General features: G+C 32.8%; 1 protein-coding gene across 2 annotated transcripts; it reads right to left on the minus strand.

Annotated features, from left to right (window-relative positions):
- Positions 1 to 279: 279 nt before the first annotated feature.
- DBF4 (DBF4-CDC7 kinase regulatory subunit) lies at positions 280 to 23,525 on the minus strand. 2 transcript variants are annotated; one of them, XM_004478084.4, is made up of 12 exons: positions 23,205 to 23,488; positions 21,830 to 22,005; positions 18,958 to 19,137; positions 16,953 to 17,003; positions 16,403 to 16,472; positions 16,112 to 16,188; positions 11,362 to 11,392; positions 10,147 to 10,192; positions 9,212 to 9,340; positions 8,626 to 8,740; positions 5,716 to 5,840; positions 280 to 3,933 (listed from the first exon to the last, which is right to left on the minus strand). In XM_004478084.4, the coding sequence occupies exons 1-12, from the start codon at positions 23,248 to 23,250 to the stop codon at positions 2,952 to 2,954; spliced, it is 2,028 nt and encodes a 675-aa protein (XP_004478141.2). In that variant the 5' UTR covers positions 23,251 to 23,488; the 3' UTR covers positions 280 to 2,951. The 2 variants fall into 2 exon arrangements, with proteins under 2 accessions (XP_004478141.2, XP_004478142.2); XM_004478085.4 differs by having other exon boundaries at positions 2,821 to 3,933; positions 10,147 to 10,189; positions 23,205 to 23,525.
- Positions 23,526 to 23,536: the final 11 nt, after the last annotated feature.

Here is a 23,536-nt window from a genome sequence, read left to right on the forward strand (position 1 = left end):
CCAATAAATAAATATATATATTTAAGCAACCTACAGTGAGCACCATTGTCTTAGACCTTTTTACATGGAAATCCCATGGTTTAAGGTCCAGCTAGCTCAGTGAAAGTTTAGTTTACATTCATTCTTACGCTTAAAAACCTCTCCATCTCCAGCAGAAACAAGTCCATCATTAAATTTCACTTTCAATGAAACAGCATTGGAATGAGCCTGACATGAAAAGAGCAACATAAATAAAACATTCTTTGTTCTTTACATTAAAGGAAATGGATAATACACAAATCAATATATTAAAGTTTATTAACTTTTTCTATTTTAATATATTCTTTGTATAGTACCAGAGTTTTTTCTTAAAAAAAAAAACAAAACAAAAAACCACTCTCATCTGAAAACATAACAATCACACATTTCTCAAAATAAGGATTTGAACTCAACAGTTTAGGTGAAATCTTCATACACATAATCCTGTTTCTATTTTTAAAGGAAGGTGTGTTTTATCTTCACATTGATTAGGGTTCCTTACATTATGTTCTCATCAAACATTAGAATTATGAACATCCATGCAATATAAGATTTCACAAGTTATTTTTGTAATAAATGTAAAACTTATCTATACATGCAAAGAAGTCATTGGTTTCAAAAATTTAAAGGCAACCTGTGCAAGATATACTTTCTGCTACATTGTCATCTTAGAAAAATAAACAATCTTTCCATTTGTGTCACAAAACCACATTGTATTTACTGCTATTATTTTTAGTTAGTTCTAGAAAGAGAAAGCCACTATGCTAGACTATCTGCTGCCCTTGGCTGAAAGTTTATTAGGGTACCTTTTTTCTTTCCTAACACCTTTCAACTTCAGTGCTCTGAACTCTCCCTTGTGTATTTCTTGGACATAATTGTCTTGACATTTTGGACAACACGTCTCTTTCTATCCTGCAGGTCAACATTTTTCTGTCCACCCTGCTAACGTCCTTTGTTAGACCACTTTTGAAGATTCCTACTTTTGAAAGTGCCTTGTTACACTAAGATTCATGTTCTTTTGTGGACAAGTCTGGGAACTAAACTACAATAAAGTGTTATCAGAGAATATCAAAACAAAACAAAAAAAAATCACCCTCTGGGTAGACGTAGCCCCAAAGGAAACAGGCTTAACAAGCAGGCGGTCTTGGCAAAAATTAGGAAAAAAATGCCCCTTCCTTTAGGTACATGCCCCCTCATTGCCAGGACACACTACTTCCTGATTAGACTACAAGCTGAATTTCTGCCTGCACTCATATCGTCAGGTGTGTACCAATCTGCATAGCACACCCAAACTGTATGTGCTGGCACTGCTGGCAATTTATGGCATTGCTCTAAATAAATTGGAATTTGAGATTATTTTTTTTAGTACTCATTTTAAGGTGAGCATCTGGGTTTGATTTTAAAGCTCAATGCTCAAAATAATAGTTCAAAGAGTGTCAAATGTCACTCTAAAGTCAAAGAATCACAGAGCAGGTTAAAATACTTTTTAATTATTTTGAAAATTTGGGGGGAATATAGATAGTAAGTGCAGGAAAGAAAATAACTCCTAAAAAGAATTTTCCAAGTTTCAACTAGATTGTAGAAGGCTGTCTCTCTCTAAAACCTGATATAGTTTCACATGTATATACATGTATTTGGGACAGAAAATGATACAATAGTAATTTACTTTGGAAACAAAGTTTGCATGCATGCACTTTTAAGGGCTCTTTCATTCAAATTTAAGATACTGGGCAAGAATAACAAAGATGGTGAAAAGCCAATATGCCCAAATAATCAAAATACACAAATCAAATAATATGAGCTAATATATCCATACAGGATTTCAAGAAATTAAGACTGATAACCAGTTATTTTTAGTGACAATGTATTCAAATAATGTTCAATGGCATCAATTTTTGGTGAAAAGTCGCCACTGGTTGTAAATACCTTACTTCTGGAAGAACATATTCAAAGGCAAATACCTTTTAATCCTTACTACCCACAAGACAGTTCAATTTTTTAAATTTGAATTTTCTTTTCATCCAAATATTGTATGGTCAAGTCCCAGCTCAAAGACAATCCTTAAAAATATTTCAAAACTATATCTATCTACAGTTCAATGCTAACCTTTCTGTCATTTTCTGATACCAAATAAGAGAGTAGAGAGTTTTTTGGAAGAATTATTTTTCAAGCTTTACAAAGGTAGCTAATTAAGAATAGAGGGAAATATATTCCATATGGTAGTCTTTTTAACTGGGTCACACTCTTAATACTAAGTACACCATATCTACACTATAATCATAGTTGATTTTTTTAATCAATTGTGGAGGAATGGGCCTAACACAAAAAAACATTATCTGGCTTAAGGAAGGTAAAGCCATTAACTGAAGACCATTAAAAAATAAAGTTACCACTGGTAAAAACATCTTAAAAATTTCAAATTCGGTAAAAAATAGAGATGTGTATTCAGCTAACTTCAATTTAAGTATTGCCTCAATATTAAGTATATCCAGTTTGTCAAGCAAGTAAAAATGTGTCAATGTTTTTAGTAATACTGATGTTCTGAATCCAGACATAAAAATGAGTAATTTGTTGCTTTCTATATGAAATTTATATGTGATATTGTCATGTTATCTTGGACTCTATTTAATAGATATTAAATTAGAATACCCACATTTATGCTAATTTCACCTGAAATTAGTTTTCAGGGACATAAAACTATCATTATTACTCATAATAAATCTTACGAATGTAGTATGTAAAATAAGATGAGTCAATTTACAATTTTTAACAGGTATTCAGTTTTGTAGGAAAATGCAACCATCACTTTTATTGTTAATATTTACATTTGGTTGTGTAAACAAAGTTCGCAAAAATTCTAAGAATTTTAATATTTATAAAAATTTCAAGATTCTGATCCTTATCATTTCGGAAAAGCATACATTTTTTAAAGACTAAAAGCCAGTAAATGTAGAAGTGGAAGGGGATGAGAAAAACATTGACAATAGATTATTTGAATTTTCTTCTTCCCAGTTATCTATAATATCACATATACCACTGTTTTCAGTATAGCTTGTAAAACCCAAAAATTCTGATTTTTCTTCACTAGTCTGAAATAAGTCCAGTAAGGATTGTACGGGTGAACTACAAGTTCTGTTTTCTTCTTGTGTAGTTAGAAACTCAGTTCTCTTCTTATCTGATTCCACATTTGGTTCCAAATTTTCCTTTTTATTTCTTCCTAATAATATTTTCACTTTCCGATGGATTTTACCAAGAGGTAAACTATCCATACCCTTGATGTTACATTCATTCAGTTCCACAGGAGGGGTATGGGATGGAGTGTTCGCCAGAATTGTTAGGTTCTCTTGTGAACTGTTTATTGCTATTAGATCAGAATCATGACCAAATGTTGAATTAAGGTCCTTTTCCTTCAGATCCTTTGTTGGAAGAAGCATAGCATCTGAATTCTGTTTTAGTTGAGATGCACTATTATTCTTACTGAAATTAGAAAACTGTATAGATGCCTGAAGCCCACATGGACAATGATCTGCCCTTAGTTCTTCTAAGCCACTTTCATTTATAATGAAATTATGTTCAGAAACATCAAGAATGCATCCTTGTTTATTTTTATGTAAAGGCAGGTAAGTAAAATTCTGTCTTATGTCATTTTCAGCTGGATTTAACATAGAATCTTTGTTAGTCTTTTTCTCATCAAGTCCTCCCAGTTCACTTGAAGGGCAGGGGATGCGTTCTGAAATATATGTAAATTTTTGTTCAGGTTCCTGGGTTTCTTTATACAGGAAATTCTGCTTGATCATCTGTACAACTTTATTTTCCCTTAAGGCCTTCTGAGAAATATGTTGCAGTTTTAGGTGTTCTCTCGGCTTAGTTGCTTTGGTAGTAACAGGAGAAAGGGATCCAACACTGTATTTTATTCTTCATAGGGAGAAAAGAAAATAATCAAAACAATTGCTATCAAAACAAATTTAAGTGGTTTGAAATATCTTTTAAATTATTTAAGAAACCCATGTAACTTATAAAATATTACAAAACTACAGAATCTTAATATTTGGCCAAATTTACTTTAGCTGTTTTTGAAGTAATAAACTTCATATAGTTGAAAACCCTTCTTACCTGCATTCTTCCCCTCCATCCCCAAATCCTGAATTTGATGTTTAAAACTACTTTTAGTCACGTAAATCAAAGGAAGATGATTGTAACAGAACTGGGTCTGTGACCAATTTTGTTTCTACTACCTTAAAAATTTTCATATCTTCTATGCTTTGATTTACACTAATGGTTGTCTTATTTTACTTAGTAATGTACAGAATGAATATTTATTGGGAAAGCTATGGTAGGAACATATTTGTATTTATATTAAAAACAAATATCTTTCATTTCTAAAGATAACAAACTAATAATCCTTAATTTTCATATAGTTGACCTGAAACCCTTTGTTGAGCATAATGATATCCTTGGGACCCTAGTCTGTATTAGACAATCCTAGATAATTTATAGGTAGAAGGGAAGCTACAGCTCACCAGTTTTATTTTACATCACACATGTCACAGATAACACTGAAAAATATACAACTCTACCTGCTATTCAACCAAAATGGTCCCTTTTATATTTGTTGTGTTTATACAGTCACTTAAGAGTGCCTGAGAACAAATGGAAAATAAAAACACGTAAGAGTCCAACACTGCTCTTTCCTTTTAAGTCCAGAGAAGTTTAGATGACTTGCCAACAGAGGTGAAAATAGTGCAGCTAAATTAAGGAGAATTAAGGTAATTAAGTTAAGGAAGAATCAGTCTATAAACATAAGTGCTAGGTTAGAACCTTGCTACAGACCAAGTTTTTATGGAATTATAAATTCTTACAATAGCAAAAATAGTTTTAATAGTTGGAAATGTCTTCTCTCCAACTGCCATACTATTAAATTAGTCCCGAACAAGTATTCTGCATGTTACAGCAATATGAGGTTCAAGAATTATTCTACCAAGATATAGCCAAAAATTTCTAGTTAATTTTTGGAAGTTATATTTTGAAAACTGCATTTACTAATATTCTTTATGCCTTAAGATTAGTCTAAAAACAGTATGAGGACTGAATAAACTACTGAGTTAGCACCATCTTACGTATATCTAAATGAGAGTGTTTATTTTTATTTTAGATTTATGGGAATACTCTAACGAGGACCATTGTGCCAAAATGCAGTTATTGTACATCAAATAACACTGTATTTGCACTTAAAAGTCCTGTAAGAATATTTAGTAAATTTTATTGATAAGTAGAGTTCATGTAGAAATATTTAGTGCAAGTAAAAAGATGACTGAAATAATAAAGGGATTGACAAACTATAGTTTGCAGTCCAAATCCAGTCCATCATATACCTTACTAAATAAAGTTTTATTGGAACACAGTCACAATAGTAGTTGCCAACAAGACTGTGTGGCTCACAACGCTTTAAATATTTACTATCTGGCTTTTTTACAGAAAAAAATTTTGCTGATTCTTGTTACAGATTTTGTCAAGGGGGACCTTGAAAGTACCCTACAGTAGACACTTTTCACAGTAAGCAAGGGAAGAAGTAATTGCCTCTAAATCATACTTACATTCTGAAAACACAAATTCTTTCTAAGAAAAGCAAGTTTTAGATTTATTTTCAGTTTAATTGTTTAATATTTTAGTGAAATTTTAAACATATTGCTAAATTACCTTTTCTTTTTAGGCATGTCCCTTTCATATTCCACAAAATCAAAAACAAGCTTAGACACAATATCATCAACAACTTGATACTTGTTACTCTGTGCAAAGTTTCTGTGTTGCTCACTTAGAAGATGCTAAAATAAAACAAAAAAGCATATAAATAACAAAACTGTATTTTAAAATCAATGAGATACTAGGTTTCCAAAAACTATTCCAATGAACATATCCTTTACCCAACTTCAAAAGATGTTAAGACGTAAGAGTAACAATTCTGAGATACCACAAAGCTATTTTTTTTTTTTGGTTTTCAAAGTATTCTTGTTTTCAATGAGAACAGTGCTAACTAATTTATGGTTACAATGGAACTTAAAACAAATAAGCTTTATCAGAAAATGAAGACAAGAGTAAAAAAATAACCATAACACTAAGCATTTAGAATATGTTTAACATTTATGGAAAGCACTTTTCCTTCCACTACTTAATTTTATCCTTATACAGTTACCACTAAGTAAGTAGGATGGGGCTTATAAAATAGTAAATGAGTGAAATATTATGATTTAACATACAGAAATCCAAAACATAACAAAAATTTAGTAAGTAGATTAGATAAATGAACAAACAATATGGAATATTGTCAAGTATAAAAAATTAGAAGATTCATAAGTTATATGCTATCATTTTCTGACCGCTAATCAGGGAATTGTATCTAGAAGCTTATACCAAGATGGTTATGGAAAAATCTCATTTCTTTTTTCCTAGTTCAATGTCATTTTAAATTTTAATGATTTGATTGCATGTCCTAAGACCACATTCTCTTTAAGTCACCAAACACCAGTCTGGAATACATATAATCTTACTTGCAAAAAAATTGACCATATGCAATTATATGTCTAGTAATGTTAAACAAAAGGAAATAGTTAAAATTTTTAAAATAAACTTCAGTTCTATAAATTCAGATTTGATATTCATGCTCTTTGGAGGAAAAATTATCTAAATAAATTAAGTAAAACAACCCCTGACTTGTGTAGTCTACCTGCCACCTTCACCTTGCACTTACTTTTTAAAGTCTTGATTTAAATGTCACTTCCTCAACTGGGCCTTCTTTGACCCTCTTTCTAGGTTAATTTCATTATTACCATAGCAACTTGTATTTCCACCTCTGTACTACTTATCACACTTGCAAACATGTTTGCTATGTAGCTTCTCTACCAGACCGATAAGATACATCTGCCTGGTTTATTGCTTTTATTTCCAGTATACAAAACTATTCGTTAAATGAGTACCATGATTATAGATGGAATTGAATCACTGTGATATATACTTATCACACTTGCACATGTTTGATATCTAGCTTCCCTACCAGACCCATAAGATACACCTGCCTTGTTTATTGCTTTATTTCCAGTATTCAAAAATATTTGTCGAATGAGTGTCTTGATTATAGGTGGAACTGAATCACTGGGATATATGATGCAATAAACAAAAGAATATTTTGATTCTCTGTGACTAAGAATATACATATAAATAAAAAAACTAAAAACTGATTTAAATAATTAGTCTTGATGACATATGTAAAGTCAATTTTCAAAGTGATTTTTGGGAATGAGAAATATTTCTGAGATACTTTAGCTTCTGATTAAAAACAACTTTTAACTGTTAACTTTATTTTATTTTCCTTTATTATATAAATAAAACATAAAAAACTGACTCGAAGCACTGCTATATTTTCGGTTATAAAACAAACTTCAATTTAGAGTCTAAGGACAGAGTGTTTATGAATTAGGTGTTTTAAAGTATTTTTTTTCTCCTTAACCTTTCACTTAGCATCTTTTACCAAAACCAATAATACCAAACACCAAAACAAATATCTCTATTATTTTAAAAGTTGATAATTTTTTTAAAAAGTTAACATTTACTAATCATTTACTATGTGCCAGTCACTGTCCAAGATCACACAGAAAGGAAGTCAGGATTTAAACCTAGCCAGTCTGGATCTTGCTCTTTCCAACAGTTTACAAAGTGTAACTGTTCCCATTTTTAAAAATTTCTCTTGATCTCCAATACCCTTTCCATATGGTAGTTCTAATTCTATTACCTCAGAGAATTTACTATGCTTTCTCTTCTCCTCCCATTAATAAATGATGCACCCATTTTTTAATTGCTCAGGCCCAAAATATTAGTGTCATCCCTGACTCTTCATCTTTTTCTATTCCCGCATCAAACCCAGGCAAATCCTCTTGGCCCCAACTTTAAAATATATCTGCAATCTGACTGTATCTTATCACTTCTACTACTACTACTGCTTATTATAGGCCACCATCATCTGATTTTTGACCCCATCACTCACCTTAACTTAAGACTTCTCTGCTTGCTGTTCCCTCTGCCTGGAATGCCACTCTCCCAGTTAGTCACAAGTCTCAATACCTCCCTTTCATTCAGATGCCCACTCTCAAATGTAGGTGGTTCCTTGTCTAGTCTAAACATATTGTAACACCCCCATTCCAGCTTTGTTTTTCATGGTATATCTAATGTTTTCCATATGTACTTCTTTCATAGCATAATGTTATTTAAATATACTTTATAATATTTTTATCCTATGGTTACCTTCATCCCCCAGAGTATATAATCTTCACAAAGGCAGGGAACTGGTCTCTTTTATTGAATGCTGTCTACCTAGAGCAGTGACTGGTACATAGTAGGTACTCAATAAATATTTGTTGAGTAAAAGAATAAAAATGATTTTTCAATACATATATTTCCTCTTTTGTGTTTAAAAAATTTAAGGTATTTCTATAAAAAAGAATTACTACTTATAATTATCAAATTGTAAACCACAATTAGAAAAATTAGATAAAATTTAAATAGCAAATACTCATAGTTTTAGAAATACCAATCCTTTATATATAATATCACATTTACAGTTTCAAGATCTTCATATTTCTGCAAACAACATTCACAATATCCTTTTTTTTTCTTCTCTTTCAAATGGAGCTGAATTGGGGTTCCATCATATTTATCACCATCTGTTTGGACTCTGATAGAAAATACAGGAAAAGAATTAACTGCTAAATATACAGAATGATTTTTAAAAATGTATAGTCCTTATCTATCATAAATAGAATGTCATAAATTTGCACAATGATTTGTATTAGAAAACAAATAATTTTGAAATGTAAACTAAGAATATAAATTAATATTCTGGAGAATATTTCAGATAACTTAAGAGAAATAACACATTTATATTATTTTAAAATATTTTCAAGACTCCCTTGCCCCATCTTCCCTAAATGCTAAGTTTGACACAATATTGATTTGGGGAAATAAAAATATACAAGGGAAAATTTAACAAGAATATTTATTAGAAGAACACATACATATACATCTCGCGGCATAAAATTGTATTATTTTAAATGTTTAAAATAATTATCAGAATATCACCTCAGAAATTACTTGAGATGATATTCTGTATAATAACATTCCTTCTAAAGTAAAGATTCAAACGAACCTTAGTTTAACCTGAGTTTGCTTTTGGATGATATATGGTTTATCCACATCAAATGGACTGCAGGGCTTCTGTACAGAATAATTTATAGAAGGCATGTTGGCCAACTGAAGATAAAATGGTCTATAAAGTCTAAAAGAATAAAAAAACAAATATATGAGATTCTCTATGATGGAAGAGAACATGTTTTAAAGTTTGACTTTTCAGAATCATCTAACTCATCTGGATTCTGAAATAAACAATAGAAATCAGTTAGGCTTTTCTTCTAAGAACAAATTTCTAAGCCTTGCATTCAAGTTTAACACATAGTAACAGTAACAGATTTCATGAGAAGAAGCATTCAACACACTTTTGTCACCTCAGTGAATGCCCAAGAGATTAACCACACACATCTAAATAAGTAACTAGAAGTTAAAAGAAAGTAGTCTATTGCTCCAATGCTAAACTATTTTATTTATATCTGTAGTCTACATTAAAATTATCCTACAACTATATCCTTCATCATGAAATAGTTTTGGAAAACTACCAAATCAACCTTAGACTCAGATTATGTATTTTCAAAAGGCCACCTAATCTAAAAAAAAAAAAAGCTACCTAATACTTTCTCTTTTTCACAAATGTGGAAGTAATCATTAATTAGTAATTCCACATTACATGGTAATACATTTGACCGGAAAAGGGTTATCTGAAACACTAAAAATGAGTCGGTTCCATTATAGCCTTAAATCAGATATTTCAGAGATATCTACAACATACTTAAGCTACATTCAGTGCTTGTGCTCAAATTAATTAATGCTACTTTCTGTAACTTGTGCCACATTCATACTGGTAAAAATCTAGCATAAAGTAATCTAATAGTATTAAGGGAACTACCTTAGTTATTTAGGAGATTTTCCTGTTATTATACTTAAATCAAACATTGTATTTAAGATACTTACTGGCTCATATCTTCAACCTTTACAAAAGGCTTTTTCAGTTTTCCTGCTTGAGAACATGCAAAACATGGTATTAAATATTTGCAAATACATAAACACAAACGTACACACACACATATACCTAAAAGAACTCTGGAAAACAAAAACAAAAAAACAAAACCACAAAAACACCCACAAAAATGCAACTATGTATTCATTTCAAAGTTTAAAGACTCAGTGTAGTTGTTTTCCAATATTAACCCATTTCCAAAGTAATACGCTCTGCCAATATTCTGAGATTCTTAAACTGAATTCTGAGATTCTTAAACCCCTGAAGGGTCTGTAAATAGAATTCAGGGGGATCGGTGAGCTGGAACAGGAAAAGAATTCCACCTTTACTTTCACAAACCTCTAACTAAAATTTAACATTTCCTCCAATCATGAACATAAGCAACAAATCACATTAGTATTGGCAGCAACTATAACTCTAACAACACCAAATAGAAACAGCAGACATTTCATAGCATATTTATTATTGCAAATGTTAAAGCATCACTTAGGCTCATCATTTCAAAACTATAGTAATTAGAATCACTGCTAGTACTTTTGTTAAAGGAGGAACTGCTGCTCGAACCCAGGACCTCGAACATGGGAAGCAGGCACTGAACCACTATGTGAAGTCTGCTCCCAAATGAGAGTTGGCTTTTCTTCCATTTGTTTGTTTTTTGTTTGTTTGTTTGTTTTTTTTTTTTTTTTTTAAAAGATTTTTTTTTTATTTATTTAATTTCCCCCCCTCCCCTGGTTGTCTGTTCTTGGTGTCTATTTGCTGCGTCTTGTTTCTTTGTCCGCTTCTGTTGTCTGTTTGTTTGTTTTTTGACGGCACCGGAGTTGGAAACTATGATCTCATATATGGGAAGCAGGCTCTTAACCACTTGAGTTACAACTACTCCCCAGTACTTATTTTTCATTGTTTTAATAAAGAATTGTATATCGTTAATTCATAACTTTGAAATATTATGATAACAGCATTTCAGTATAATTTGATTTTCTTGGTAATGAAATGATTTTCTTCATGCTTTTGAAAACATTATTCTGAGGAGGGGTCCATTGGTTTCACCACACTGCCATTAGGATCATGTCACAGAAAGTTAAGAACTTTATTTAAAAGGTCTTTTTACATTAATTTTAGAAGATTTATATGATTTGTTCTATTTCTTAAAAGAATTTGAAAATACTTACTTCTTGTTTTCTGTGTAACAGCTCTTTTCCGCTAAAAAAAATAAAATAAAATAAAGGTGAAACACTGGGTTGAAAATACAATGTCTAACAGCAACTGCAATGTCAACATCCTCCACACAAAAATAATCATATATGAAAAGTGCCATACAAAAGAAGGGTGATTATTATTTTTATAAAAAAGAAAGTTTTATTATTTTAAATCAACTCAATCAAATAAATTAAAGGAAACAATGACCATTCAATAATTAAATGGCTGAATGGTACAGAGTTCAGTAATAAGCTCATTAGAATACATCTAACAACTATTCTTGCTGTAATTGTTTTGCCTTCATAGAAAGAAATTTACTAAAAAGCAAAAGGTGAAGTTAATAAAATAACCTAAAAAGTCATGTAAATTTTTGGTCTTATTCACAAAACCTTTGTGATAAAATGAACAAAAGAATAAAAAAAAAATTATGGTCTCCCACTTCTGGACAACTTGGAATATACCCTATATGGCCAACCAGTCCTACTGATTACAACTATAATCTCTTGAAAAAATACCATAAGCAACTACCTGAAGACTCTGAAAAGTAAATAAAATAGGTAGGTTATGGAAAGAGATAACCTTCATGGGGTGAGTTTCCCATTTTTTCCCTCTTTACTTTTGTATTGTTGCCTCAAGTATGGGTCTCTAAGTAAGAGAGTTAGAGCAATGGTGAGCCAGGGGCTGAAACTCCTACAGAAACCCTGCCTTTCTGGGCTGAGGATTAGGAAAGGGGCTCCTACAGTCTATAGAATATTAGGGGAATTCCTACATTACTTCATCTTTCTTTTCTATCATACTTTTGCCACGAGGGTAGGCCACACTCTCAAAGCTGCAGCTAGAAAGGTGGCATGGGCAGTTAAATCTCTGAAAAACCCTAAGTTTTGGAATGGAAAAACTGGGAAAGGGCCATTGCATACTGAAGAATGTGGGGGAAATCCTGGAAAGGAGCAAACTGTAGATGGAGTCAACTGCTAAGTTAACAACAAAATTTGAGTTCTCCAGAGTATTATAATAGACCTACAGTCTATACAACCTAATATTTACAATGCCCAGAATGCATTAAAAAAATCATTTGATATACATAGAACCAGGAAAACATGATCAATTCTCAACGAAAAAAGAGAATCAGATGCCAATCCCAAGATGTTCCAGATGTTAAAATTAGGTAAAGAGTTAAAATAAAGGTAAATACACTTAAAATGAATGGAAAGTTAGAAGTTCTCAGCAGAAAAACAAAAATAACAAAAAAGAATCAAACAGAAATGGAAGAACTAAAAATACATGATCTGATATAAAAAGCTCACTGGATGAGCTTAATAGCAGAACCCAGATAGTCAGGAAATCTGAAGATAGATCCATAGAAATCTCCCAACAGGAAGAGAAGAGAAAAAACGACTGGGGGGAAAATGAGCAGAGCCTCAGGGACCTGTGATACATTATCAAAAGGTCTAATGTTAGTGTGATTGAGGTTGTAGAAAGAGATAAGATATCCAAACCAAAACAAAAATTAATGAAGCAATAGCTGAAAACTTCCCAAATATAAAATTTACAGATTCAAAAAGAAAGGTGTCAAATCAATCATCTAAGCGTCTCACATGAGAAAATAGAAAAAGAGGAGAAAAATTACACTTGAAACAAGCAAAGGAAGGAAATAAGAGGAAATCAATGAAACTGAAAACCAAAAAATAGAGAGAAAAAAAAAATCAATGAAACCAAAAGCTGGTTCTTTGAAAAGATCAGTAGCACTGATAAACCTCTAGTACGGCTGACCAAACAAAAGAGACGACATAAAATAGCAATACACTAGACCCCAAAGGCATTAAAAGATCTGTAAGGAAATAGGAACTCTATGCCCATGAATTCAACAACTTAGACAAAATGGACTTACTCCTTGAAAAACAAATATAAAACATAATCAAGAAGAAATGAGTAACCTGAACTGTCCTATATATAATATAGTAATTGAATTCATCAAGAATCCTCCAATGAAGAAACTACTCCAGGCCTAGACAGCTTAACTGATGGATTCTACCAAACCTTAAGAAATAAAACTGATTCTACAAAAACTTGTCGAGAAAATAGTGGAGGGAACACTTTCAAGCATTTCATGAAGCCAGCCAACATTTCCCTGACACTAAACCAATGACAATATAGGAAAATGATCAATATTCCTTAGGCACATATATACAAAAAAATCCTCAACAACATATTAATTTCAGGTAAACTGAATAAAAACCTCAAAGCACTTTAAAGTGGAGCAAAATTCATTTACTCAATTTATTGAAAAAACAAAGATACATACAAAAGAATATGTATGAGACTGAGACTATTTAATGTTTTAGAATTTCCACTATTTAGTGTACACAGGGTCTATAAACATCCATTCAAACCCATAAATGTATCTTCATTAAAGTCTTATGTTCTAGTACTCAGCAAACTAAAAAATTTCCAGAAATATTTCTTTCTCATATACTGAAATATTAATATAAAATTTCAGCATGAGAATCAACACTCATTGAACACTGTTGATCATAAAGGTATTCAATATGCCTATTCTTTTTATTTTGGGTGAAAGGTATAAAATATGTTTCTAAGCTATTTTATTGTCTGTGTTGTTTATAAGGGCAGACTTGTTTTCTTCCTAGTGCCTGGCACATAGCACAAATAATATTTGTTGAATAGTGAATGAATGGGGGCTACATGTATAAACAAGATCCAGTGGTGAAGAAGACAGATATAATCTGGACCATCGTGGAGTTTATAATTTAATAGTTATTAGATTCAAGGCACTGGCAAGACATTGAAATTGTGTGATAATTGGGTGATAATTATCTTTCAAATCTTCCCTTCTTAAATGTCTCCTTCTGTAACTGCTTTAAGCCAGGCCTTTGATATTTTTCACTATTACCTACATAATATCCTAGCATGAAATGTAGATTGTAACCTATTAGTGAACTGTAAAATCAATTTAGTAGGTTATGACCGTATTTTAAAAAGTGAAAATACTATAGAAAATGTCAGCATGCAACATACAAAGTACTATTCCATGAAAACTGTTTCAATATATATTTATTCTATTTACATATAGACAGAAACAATGTGTATATACTCAGTCCAAATGTCCTTGTGAGTTTGAACATTTTGATATTCACTTCTATAATTTATAACCTACTTAGCAAATTTAAATACAGGAATATTCACCTATCACTTAGCAAATATTTGGAAACAGTCATTGATATTTTTTAACCTGCAAAAAAGACATCCAAACAAACAAATTACTTATAACTTTATTTAAACATTCAGTAAATTATCTGTTGCTTTTTTATAGATTGGTATGTAATTGTGTGCTAATGATGTAAAATGTATTTATTGAAAATTGTGTTCAAGACCTTTCAAAAGCCAATGTTCAGTTGTCAGTCTTGCCAGCATATAATTAATTCTTCACTGGCAACCAAAGGGTCTTTCCAAATTCCTATCCAATCAGATCAGCCTTTTTGTATTTTATAATCTTCCAGTAATTTTCCAAATCCTTCTAGATAAAATCTAACTCCTTTATATAGTGTGCAGTCCTTTATAATCTGAATTTGACTGAATTTTGCAGCTTCAATCTCTTGAAATACTTCCACTATAAGATTAAGTAGTACTATGCAATAGAAAATTTTCTAAAACATCTTACTTATGGCTTTATGTATTTATACTCTCTCCCACAAAATTTATTTTGCTTTTGGAACTCAGTCATTTGAGGATTTAATGAAGCAAAACTGATCACAAAAGTATGGTCTAATAGACATGAGAAAAACCGAAAGATAACTAAGAACAGAGAAGTCCCAAAAGAGAATAGAGAAATTAAAGGAAGGAATGGACAACAGCTGAGATAATAAATGTGTTTGGTTTCAAAAAGTGTTGCACTGATTTGGCAAATTGGTCAGGAGACTAATTAATGTCTTAGAATTTACATGTATTTAGTGTATATATAGAATTTATAAACATTCATCCAAACCCTTACATGTATTTTTAATATGTTTTAGTACTCAGTAAACTAAAAAAACATTTCAAGAAACATTTCTTTCTCATATACTGAAATACAAAGTTTCAGTATGAGAATCAACACTGATTGCACATGGATTCAACTTGTGAGTTAAAGAATGAAAGGGAAGTATGGAAGCGGAGATTTGAGAAGTTTGAGTGAGAGGTTTCAAGGAAAAAGCAGTAATAGGGAAGAGACCGAAGATATGGGAATATTAAGTCTAACCGAATGCAATGCCCAATTTGGATGTTTAATGATTATTTTGAGGTCAGGGCAGCTAAACATTCTAAATAACAAAATTTTGTTACATCATAATCTAGAGCAGTTGAAAAGTTTCCTATATTCCCTACTTAATGTTCCAAGAAGGAGCAAACTATTTTTATTTGGAACTTATCATTCAGTAGGCTAAGGTTAGTGCTTTTCTACAGAATAAAGAGAAGTGTCTGTTAACAATCAATGAAGAAAAAGAAACTATACCATCATCCCAGGAACAACTAACTCTTAATTCATGAATACAATCCTAAATTTAAATGCTACATAACAATTTATTCAAACAACAGAAACATGCACAAAGTATACAGGCTTATCTTTAAGATATTTTGGCAATAATATTTTCTACTTGGTGGGAAACACAGATATATAAATAAAAAACCAAGGTGATCACTTTAGTTTAAAAATTAAGGAAAACAACATACCACATCTTTTACAGAAGTGCTTGATTTCTTGAGTAAATACAGCTCTTTTTTCTTTTGTTCAATGTAGTATCTAATATCTTTATTAAAAGAAAGAGGGTTTTAAGATTAGCATTTTCACCCTTGAATTTAAACAATGCTATTTTCTCACAGTTGTAATAAATTTAGATGATGTTAATTACCATTAGATATCCTTTGTTTACAGAATTCTCACCATCTAAAATAAAGTCAGGTATCAAGCAGAAGATGGTACCTAATAATAAATATTGTCAATAACAATTATAAAATCCTTACCATCAATATGAAGAATTTTTACTCCCCATGATAATGCATTTGAAAATATACTATTTGAAGGTATAAAATCCTGTTTAAAAAAAAAAAAGAGCATTACAGTATTCTTAAAAAGTCACCATTTTAAATTAGCTAAATTATAAAAGTTCTATTGTTTGATCTTTAAGGTCATTGAGGTTATTATTCAGAGCAAACCCTAGATTTATAGTAGCAATGAGGATATGAAATTTTTTCTTTTAGAATTTCTAAAATCAACCCTGCTTAAAGCAGTCTTATATTCTTGACAATTTAAAGCATATTTTAGAAGGGTGAATTTTAAGAAATTGTTTCACTTAAAAATACAAAAATGCAGTAAACTTCAGACATCTCCAGGAATATTTCAAAAGCCCACAAGATGGGGATATTTCTCCACAAACGTAGATTCTGTTCTGGGTAAAATGAGACATGCTGAAATTTCTTGGTAAAAATGAGGAAAGGAAGCTTTTAAGAACATCTCTAATTTCCACTTGAGTTTTTAGTAACAGAACATGAAATGTGGTAAGTTCCTACTTACATGGTCCTTGATAGCTTTTTCAACTAATAATTTTCCTCTGCTTAAACACACCTAAAAAAAAAAAACCCAAAATACATGCAAATAATCAGTTATAAAATAGTGCTCCGCTGAAGAAAAAGTTAAAAAGAGAGAGCCGAAGTAAATAGATTTTATTTGTACAAGTCTTAAGGACAAGTGTATGGCAAAAAGGAATTTTTTAAGGACTTTGGAATAAGACTGCCTATTAAAAATTTTGTTCCATTTTTATTTGGTGGAGCAACCAAAGTAAACTGAATAAGACCCAAGAGATTATTTTTGTAAATTCTATTCTAAATGAAAACCAAAATAGCAAAGTTCCACTGGCATTTTGTAGTCATAATGATCAGTTTATAAATTAGAAAAATACCAAAATAACAGAAATGGGAACAGACAAAAACAATAATGATTTCATGCAGAATTTCCCATTTAATATAAAATGCTGGGTTGGGGAATGGATGTAGCTCAGTGGTTGAGCACCTGCTTCCCATGTACGAGGTCCTGGGTACAATGCCCAGTACTCCCTGAAAAACAAAACAAAACAAAGCTAGGAAAAGTAGTTAAAATGCTATGCACAACAATTAATGTGGATCGATTCACTGGTGTTTATAGCCTCCTTGCTCCAAAAAAAGCACTCTTTGAAAGAATGCATAAGCCCTTCCTTGCTCTTTTCTCTTTCTTTCTATCTATGTGTATGTCTTTTATAATAGCATTGCTTATGTAACTCTTTTCTTCTACCTGTTTCTCTCTCAACTATTTATACCAGTTAAGGAGGATACTTTAAAATGACAATTTTAGGGAAGCGGACTTGGCCCAATGGATAGGGCATCCGCCTACCACATGGGAGGCCCGTGGTTTAAACCCCAGGCCTCCTCAACCCGTGTGGAGCTGGCTCGTGCGCAGTGCTGATGTGGTCAAGGAGTGCCGTGCCACGCAGGGGTGTCCCCCGCATAGGGAGCCCCCACATGCAAGGAGTGTGCCTCGTAAGGAGAACACAGAGCGTGAAAGAAAGTGCAGCCTGCCTAAGAATGGCGCCATATACGCGGAAAGCTGACACAACAAGATGATGCAACAAGAAATACAGATTCTTCTGCTGATAAGGATAGAAGCAGTCACAGAAGAACATATGGCAAATGGACATGGAGAGCAGACAGCTGGGGGGGGGAGAAATAAATTCAAATAAATAAATAAAATGACAATTTTAGATGGCAAATTAATTACATTTCAATCTAAAGATAAATCAATAAACATTTTATCTCTTAATTTCTCGCCCTTCCTTTATACCCAATTGAATCAATTTAATTTATCCTTCCATGTATCTTCCAACTTGTTCGCAATGGAGTGGTAGGGAGTGTCCATAATTATAGAAGAGAGGTTGGCAAGATTTTTCGGTAAAGGGCCAGACAGTATACATTTAAGGTTCTGCAGGCTATAAGTCTATCTGACTCTGCCTTTGCACTGCAAAAATAGCCACGAACACTACGTATGTAAATAGGCCTGGCTGTGTTACTGAAAAATTTTGATAAGGACAGTGAAATTTAAATTTTATATAATTTCTACCTCATGAAATATTACTTTTCTTTTGCTTTTTCTTCCCCCACTCCCAACCATTTGAAAATGTAAAAATTATGCTCAACTTGTTAGGCCATATAAAAACTGGTAGGTGCTGGATTTGGCTCATGGGCCAGTTGGTTGACTCTGCTCTGTAAAAACAAAAAGGTTTTATTTCTTTAAAACAACGATCTGCTGTTAATTTTTAGTTTTAAGATACCCTAAAAATCATCCCTAAATGCAGAGTATGACAACATAAGTAATATCAGGAAAAAGCAACCTTTCTATAAGACAGGAAACTTATTAATGACCGGAAAGTCACATACAATGTATACTGTTCTACCTAAATGAACTCTGCTGCCAGCTTCCTCTTGAAAATCATGAGATCCTCAAGCTACAAGTCTTTCTGAGAGTATCAAAGTGTACATAAGAGACTTACTGAGTCTGGAGACTTAAATGAACTTCCATCATGGCTGGGATGAGGTGAAGTGGTTTCTGCAGTATACACAGATTCTGGACTTGGTATAGGAGAAATTCTACCCAAGGTTTGTGCAAATTTAGCTTCCTTTTTATTTGAAATGAGATAACTGATATCTTTGCTTAGAAATTCTTCAACTCGCTAGACAAAAACAAAGTATTTTTAAGTCATAAAAAACATAAATTGTTTCATATGCTAGGCATAAAAAAAATGCCAGTTAACTTAATGCAATTTAACATCCTGTAAACTGGTGATTTTTATATCATGTTCTTCTGAACCTAGAATTTTGAGAAAGTGTAATGGAGTTCCAACAATTCAACAGCATGTGCTAGTTACTATTTTTAGGTACTTTAACATTATCCTCATTTTGCAGAGGAAAAAACTGAGGCACAGAGAAGTGACTTGCTTGAGGTTACATCAAGCAACAAAGAAAGAGAATTTGAACAGAGGCATTGTGACCCAAGTCCAATCGCTAAAGTAGCACTGTCCAGTAGAACTCTCTACAATTAAGGTTAAGTTTTTTATTTGTGCTCTCTAATATGGTAGCAACTCACCACATATGGCTACTGAGCAACTGAAATTCAGCTAGTGGGAATGAGCAACTGAATTTTAAATTGCATTTAATTTTAATTAATTAAATTTAAATAGTCACACGTGGCTAAGTGTGTTGGACAGCACAGTCTAAATCATTATGCCATAACATACTCATGTAAGATTTAAACCGCTAAAAGGTACCCTTGTCCTTACCCTTTCACTGTTTGAAGAGAATTTCCCTGCTAAAATGTTCGAAAACAACTGCTTAAAGGCAAACTACAAATTCCTGTCCTAAAGCCAATGTTATTGAAGACCACTCTCATGCAGGACAACACAATTAAGAAGAAGTAAATACTATTACTCATTAACTCTTTGTATAAATGAAAGATGCTTAAAAATATTTTAAACAGCTATATCCAATTGCTCTAGGATCTCTCAGTATAAATGGGATAATTAATAAAAAATGAAGCAAAGTTTGTAACAGGTGAATTAATTTCATCTAAGCAATAAATAGAATTTACTGCTGAGACCAGTGGCCCCTAAATATATGCAAATTAGTATCTGCATTTACTTATTCCATGGATTGCAAACTCAAATGTACCTTCACAGTTCATGCAGGAGATCCTCACGACAAAATCTTTTTTTTTTTTTCAGTGATACTGCACTAGATGCAGAACTCAGGACCTGGGAAATGATTATCACTGAATTACAGTCAAGATGTGTGTGCACATGCGCAAGGGGTAGAGATTAGAATTTGATTCAAAAAATTTTTAAAGAGAAATTAAGGAATAAAGTTAATAATTAATTAAATTCAGCTGAAAATCCCCAGGTTTGGGGAAAAATTTTGAAAACTTACATTTACTACGGTCTGCTTGAAACCACTTTAGGATCAAGATTTGAAATGTATAAAATAAAAAGTTCCCTTGACTGTTATCTGGGAGAAAAGTAATTTCAAAATTTGTTTTGTAGAAATGCCTCAGGACCTGCTGTGAAGATGGAGAGAGAGAGAAAGAAGGTGGCAGGTGTAGCTGGTTCCAGCTCTAACCTCTGTACTGTTGTTTCAGCTGAACAATTCCCTTTTACCTTTGGACAATTATGTACGAAGGGTTCCACTGCTAAAAGCACAAATCTAAAAATCACTGATTTAGACCACAAGGGTTAATAGTTAATTTACCATTTTTGAGAAAGCTGTCAAGTTATACAAAATAACTACTTTGTATCCACTAATTGTTGGAGAAGAAGAATGGTGGAGTGGTATGGGAAATAAGAGGCTAATCATGCTGTGATTGGACCAGTCAATGTCTCTGGACCCAACATATTTCATTTCTAAAATGCAGGAATATTTTCATAAGATCACTAACACATTAAGACACTCTTGGTATATGGTACAGTCAATAAAGGTGGCAGGTTTATAAAATAACCTTTAAAAATGTAGTTATATGGCCATTATGATACATGTTACTGCAATGAAGCATGTGACAAATAACAACAAAATGAGCAGTAATAGAGTAGTTAGAAAAACTTTTCAAAGACCAACACACAATTCCAGGAAACTTATTGCATATTCTGCAAGTTACCAGTCTGGGAATGAAAAGATTTTGTTCAGATGGCAAATACTTATTCAAAGATGTTCACCTTGATAAAATTTAAGTCCTGTAAGAATTTACCTTTTAAACAAGAAAAATTAGGAATTAATAGAATCTTAATAAGTTCACTAAAATTCACCCAATATTAACCTTAATTCTAAGAAAATCTTAGACTACTGGACAAGTTATCTAATTTTTAATTATTGAATCAATGGGCAAGGTAGACAAGAACTTGGTATTCCAGATTCTTAATACAAAATTCTGTTCCCTTAATTACGTTCATTCTGTTGAGACTATTTCATGCAAGGACAATTTTAACTTTGTTATATGAACCAGATTTCTTCGTTCTAAAATACCAATATCCTTACCATTGTACTAATCCAGACTAATTTATACAGATCCACAATAACGCCATCAAGCAGTTACTGCTGTGTGGCGGACACTTCAACATTATAACAAAAAAAGGGCAATCAGTGGTTCCAGTAGGATTGGGGGTTTCATATCTCACACTTTGGGAACTCTTCACTGGACTACAAATTACAGAGACCTGAAAGTTTTGTCAGGCTACAAAAGATTAAAACAAAATTTTTTTGTTAATAGTAAAAGCCAGTAAAAACTTTAAGCTTGATGCTGACAGATGGTTCTAAGCTTTTTTGATTAAGTGGAAAGTATTAGTGATGAATTTTTCTTCTAAGTATATACTTTTGACTTACCCCTCCAAGATCCTTAATGTCCTTTTGTAGTTTTTCAGATATTGTGATGGAAGGTAAATCAAGGTAAAATACTTTTCCCCAAAGTGGCTTATATTTGGATTTTTCTGGTTTGTTGTTATCAGTTTTTAGAGATTTCAAAGATGGTCTGTTTTTTTCATTTTTGACTTGGATTCCACCTGTTATTCAAAATGTTAAGAATTAGATTATGTTTTATGTAAACACATTTTTTTGCAGTTTTAAAAATACTTCATTACACAATAATAACACAGAGGGGAGAATTCTTTTAACTCCATCAATTTTAACAGCTATTTGCATGTAAATATATTTCTTTGTAGTACGACTTAGGATAAAGGCAAAATACTCTTAACACTACGTGTAATGATTCTACAATGTAAAATAATTATTGCTTACTGAAAGGACTCAAATCAGCAGGAAATATTCACTACATTTTATCAAGAGACCTATACAAAACCTTTATGATTTTCCTCTTTAGAATGTAAACTCCATTAGGGTACTTAACAAATATTTATTGAGCATCTGCTATTCCGCTGAACGCTCAAAACTGGGGTTTAAAATGCTAAACACTTAGCTATGCAAGCAACTGTTACCCAGAACGACTTAGTCCTCAAGGATTCAGCACTGCTCAAGTTTTCATTTCACATAGTTTGTCTATATACTAAGAACCGTTAAGGTCCACCTGAAGAACCAAATTACCATTTATTTCAAAATTTCCAAAGAAAACAGATCTGAGATCCAAGTAACTGCTTTAAAAGTTAACTTTTAGGACACAGTCTGTCCATATATTGGAGATTACCATCTATATTTAAAAATTAAAATTAAGAGGCTGCAATACTTTACCAAATGAGTGGTGGAAAATGGAAATTTGCTTTTGTTTTACTTGTCCATAATGTTGAAAACATCAATGATGTGTTAAAAACACTTTACCTCGACTTTGTGGATGAAGCAAAATAAACTTAAGAATAGGGCCCCAAATCCACCCCTATCTACCCAACCTAATCACGAAACGAAAAGCTACAATGCCTTCAAGCTTGCAGCCTCAATGGGCAGGGGCAGAGTCGCAGAAGCTGCGGGTAGGGAACCACACAAGAACCCTGGCGAGTTCCCGGGCCCGCATTGTTTCCTAGTTTCAGAACCAACCACATAACCAGGAATTTGGGGCCGCAAACCCGTCCCTCTTTGAGGCAGAACCTTCAACAGAACCTTCCTTCAGGCCCCGTCTTCACATAGAAGAGATGGACTCACAACCCAGGCAAGAAAAGCAGAGAACGGGGCAGGAGAACTCTTTGAGGAATCAATGGTGGAGACATCAGAGGAGAGGATTAAAGGGACTGCGGTCGGAGGAGGGGCTTCGTACCCTGGAAATGTCCTTTGCTATGGATCCTCATGGCTCCGGAGTTCATGGCAGCCTCCCGGCACCTACATACTGAGTTTGGAGAGAGTGTCGCGCCGGGCGGCCTCGAAAGCACAGCTCTTAGGTTCCTCCTGACAGGCCAGCCGCCTGGCGCGTTCCGCGGGCCGCGGCAGCAGAAAATACACGTCTGCGAACCGGCTTTCCGGGGCCGTATCCGGCTCCAAGACCGGGAGGAGGAAGAAGCGAAGCACAAGAGACGGGGACGGCGGTTGAAGATTTGAAAACGCGTCACGCGGCCGCGGCGACGATACGCGCGCCGCGGCGCGCCCCGCCCC

This window comes from Dasypus novemcinctus, chromosome 5 (genome assembly GCF_030445035.2).
Source record: "Dasypus novemcinctus isolate mDasNov1 chromosome 5, mDasNov1.1.hap2, whole genome shotgun sequence".
NCBI lineage: Eukaryota > Metazoa > Chordata > Mammalia > Cingulata > Dasypodidae > Dasypus > Dasypus novemcinctus.

Bases quoted from the DNA above. Each gene is read 5' to 3' on its own strand.
- DBF4 (XM_004478084.4), bottom strand. From the start codon at position 23,250: ATGAACTCCGGAGCCATGAGGATCCATAGCAAAGGACATTTCCAGG. The intron at 17,004-18,957 runs GTAAGTCTCTTA...TTTTTTTTTTAG, and splicing joins CATTTAAGTCTCCAGACTCA to GTGTGTTTAAGCAGAGGAAA. The intron at 9,341-10,146 runs GTAAGTATCTTA...TTATTCTTTTAG, and splicing joins AAGGTTGAAGATATGAGCCA to ACTTTATAGACCATTTTATC.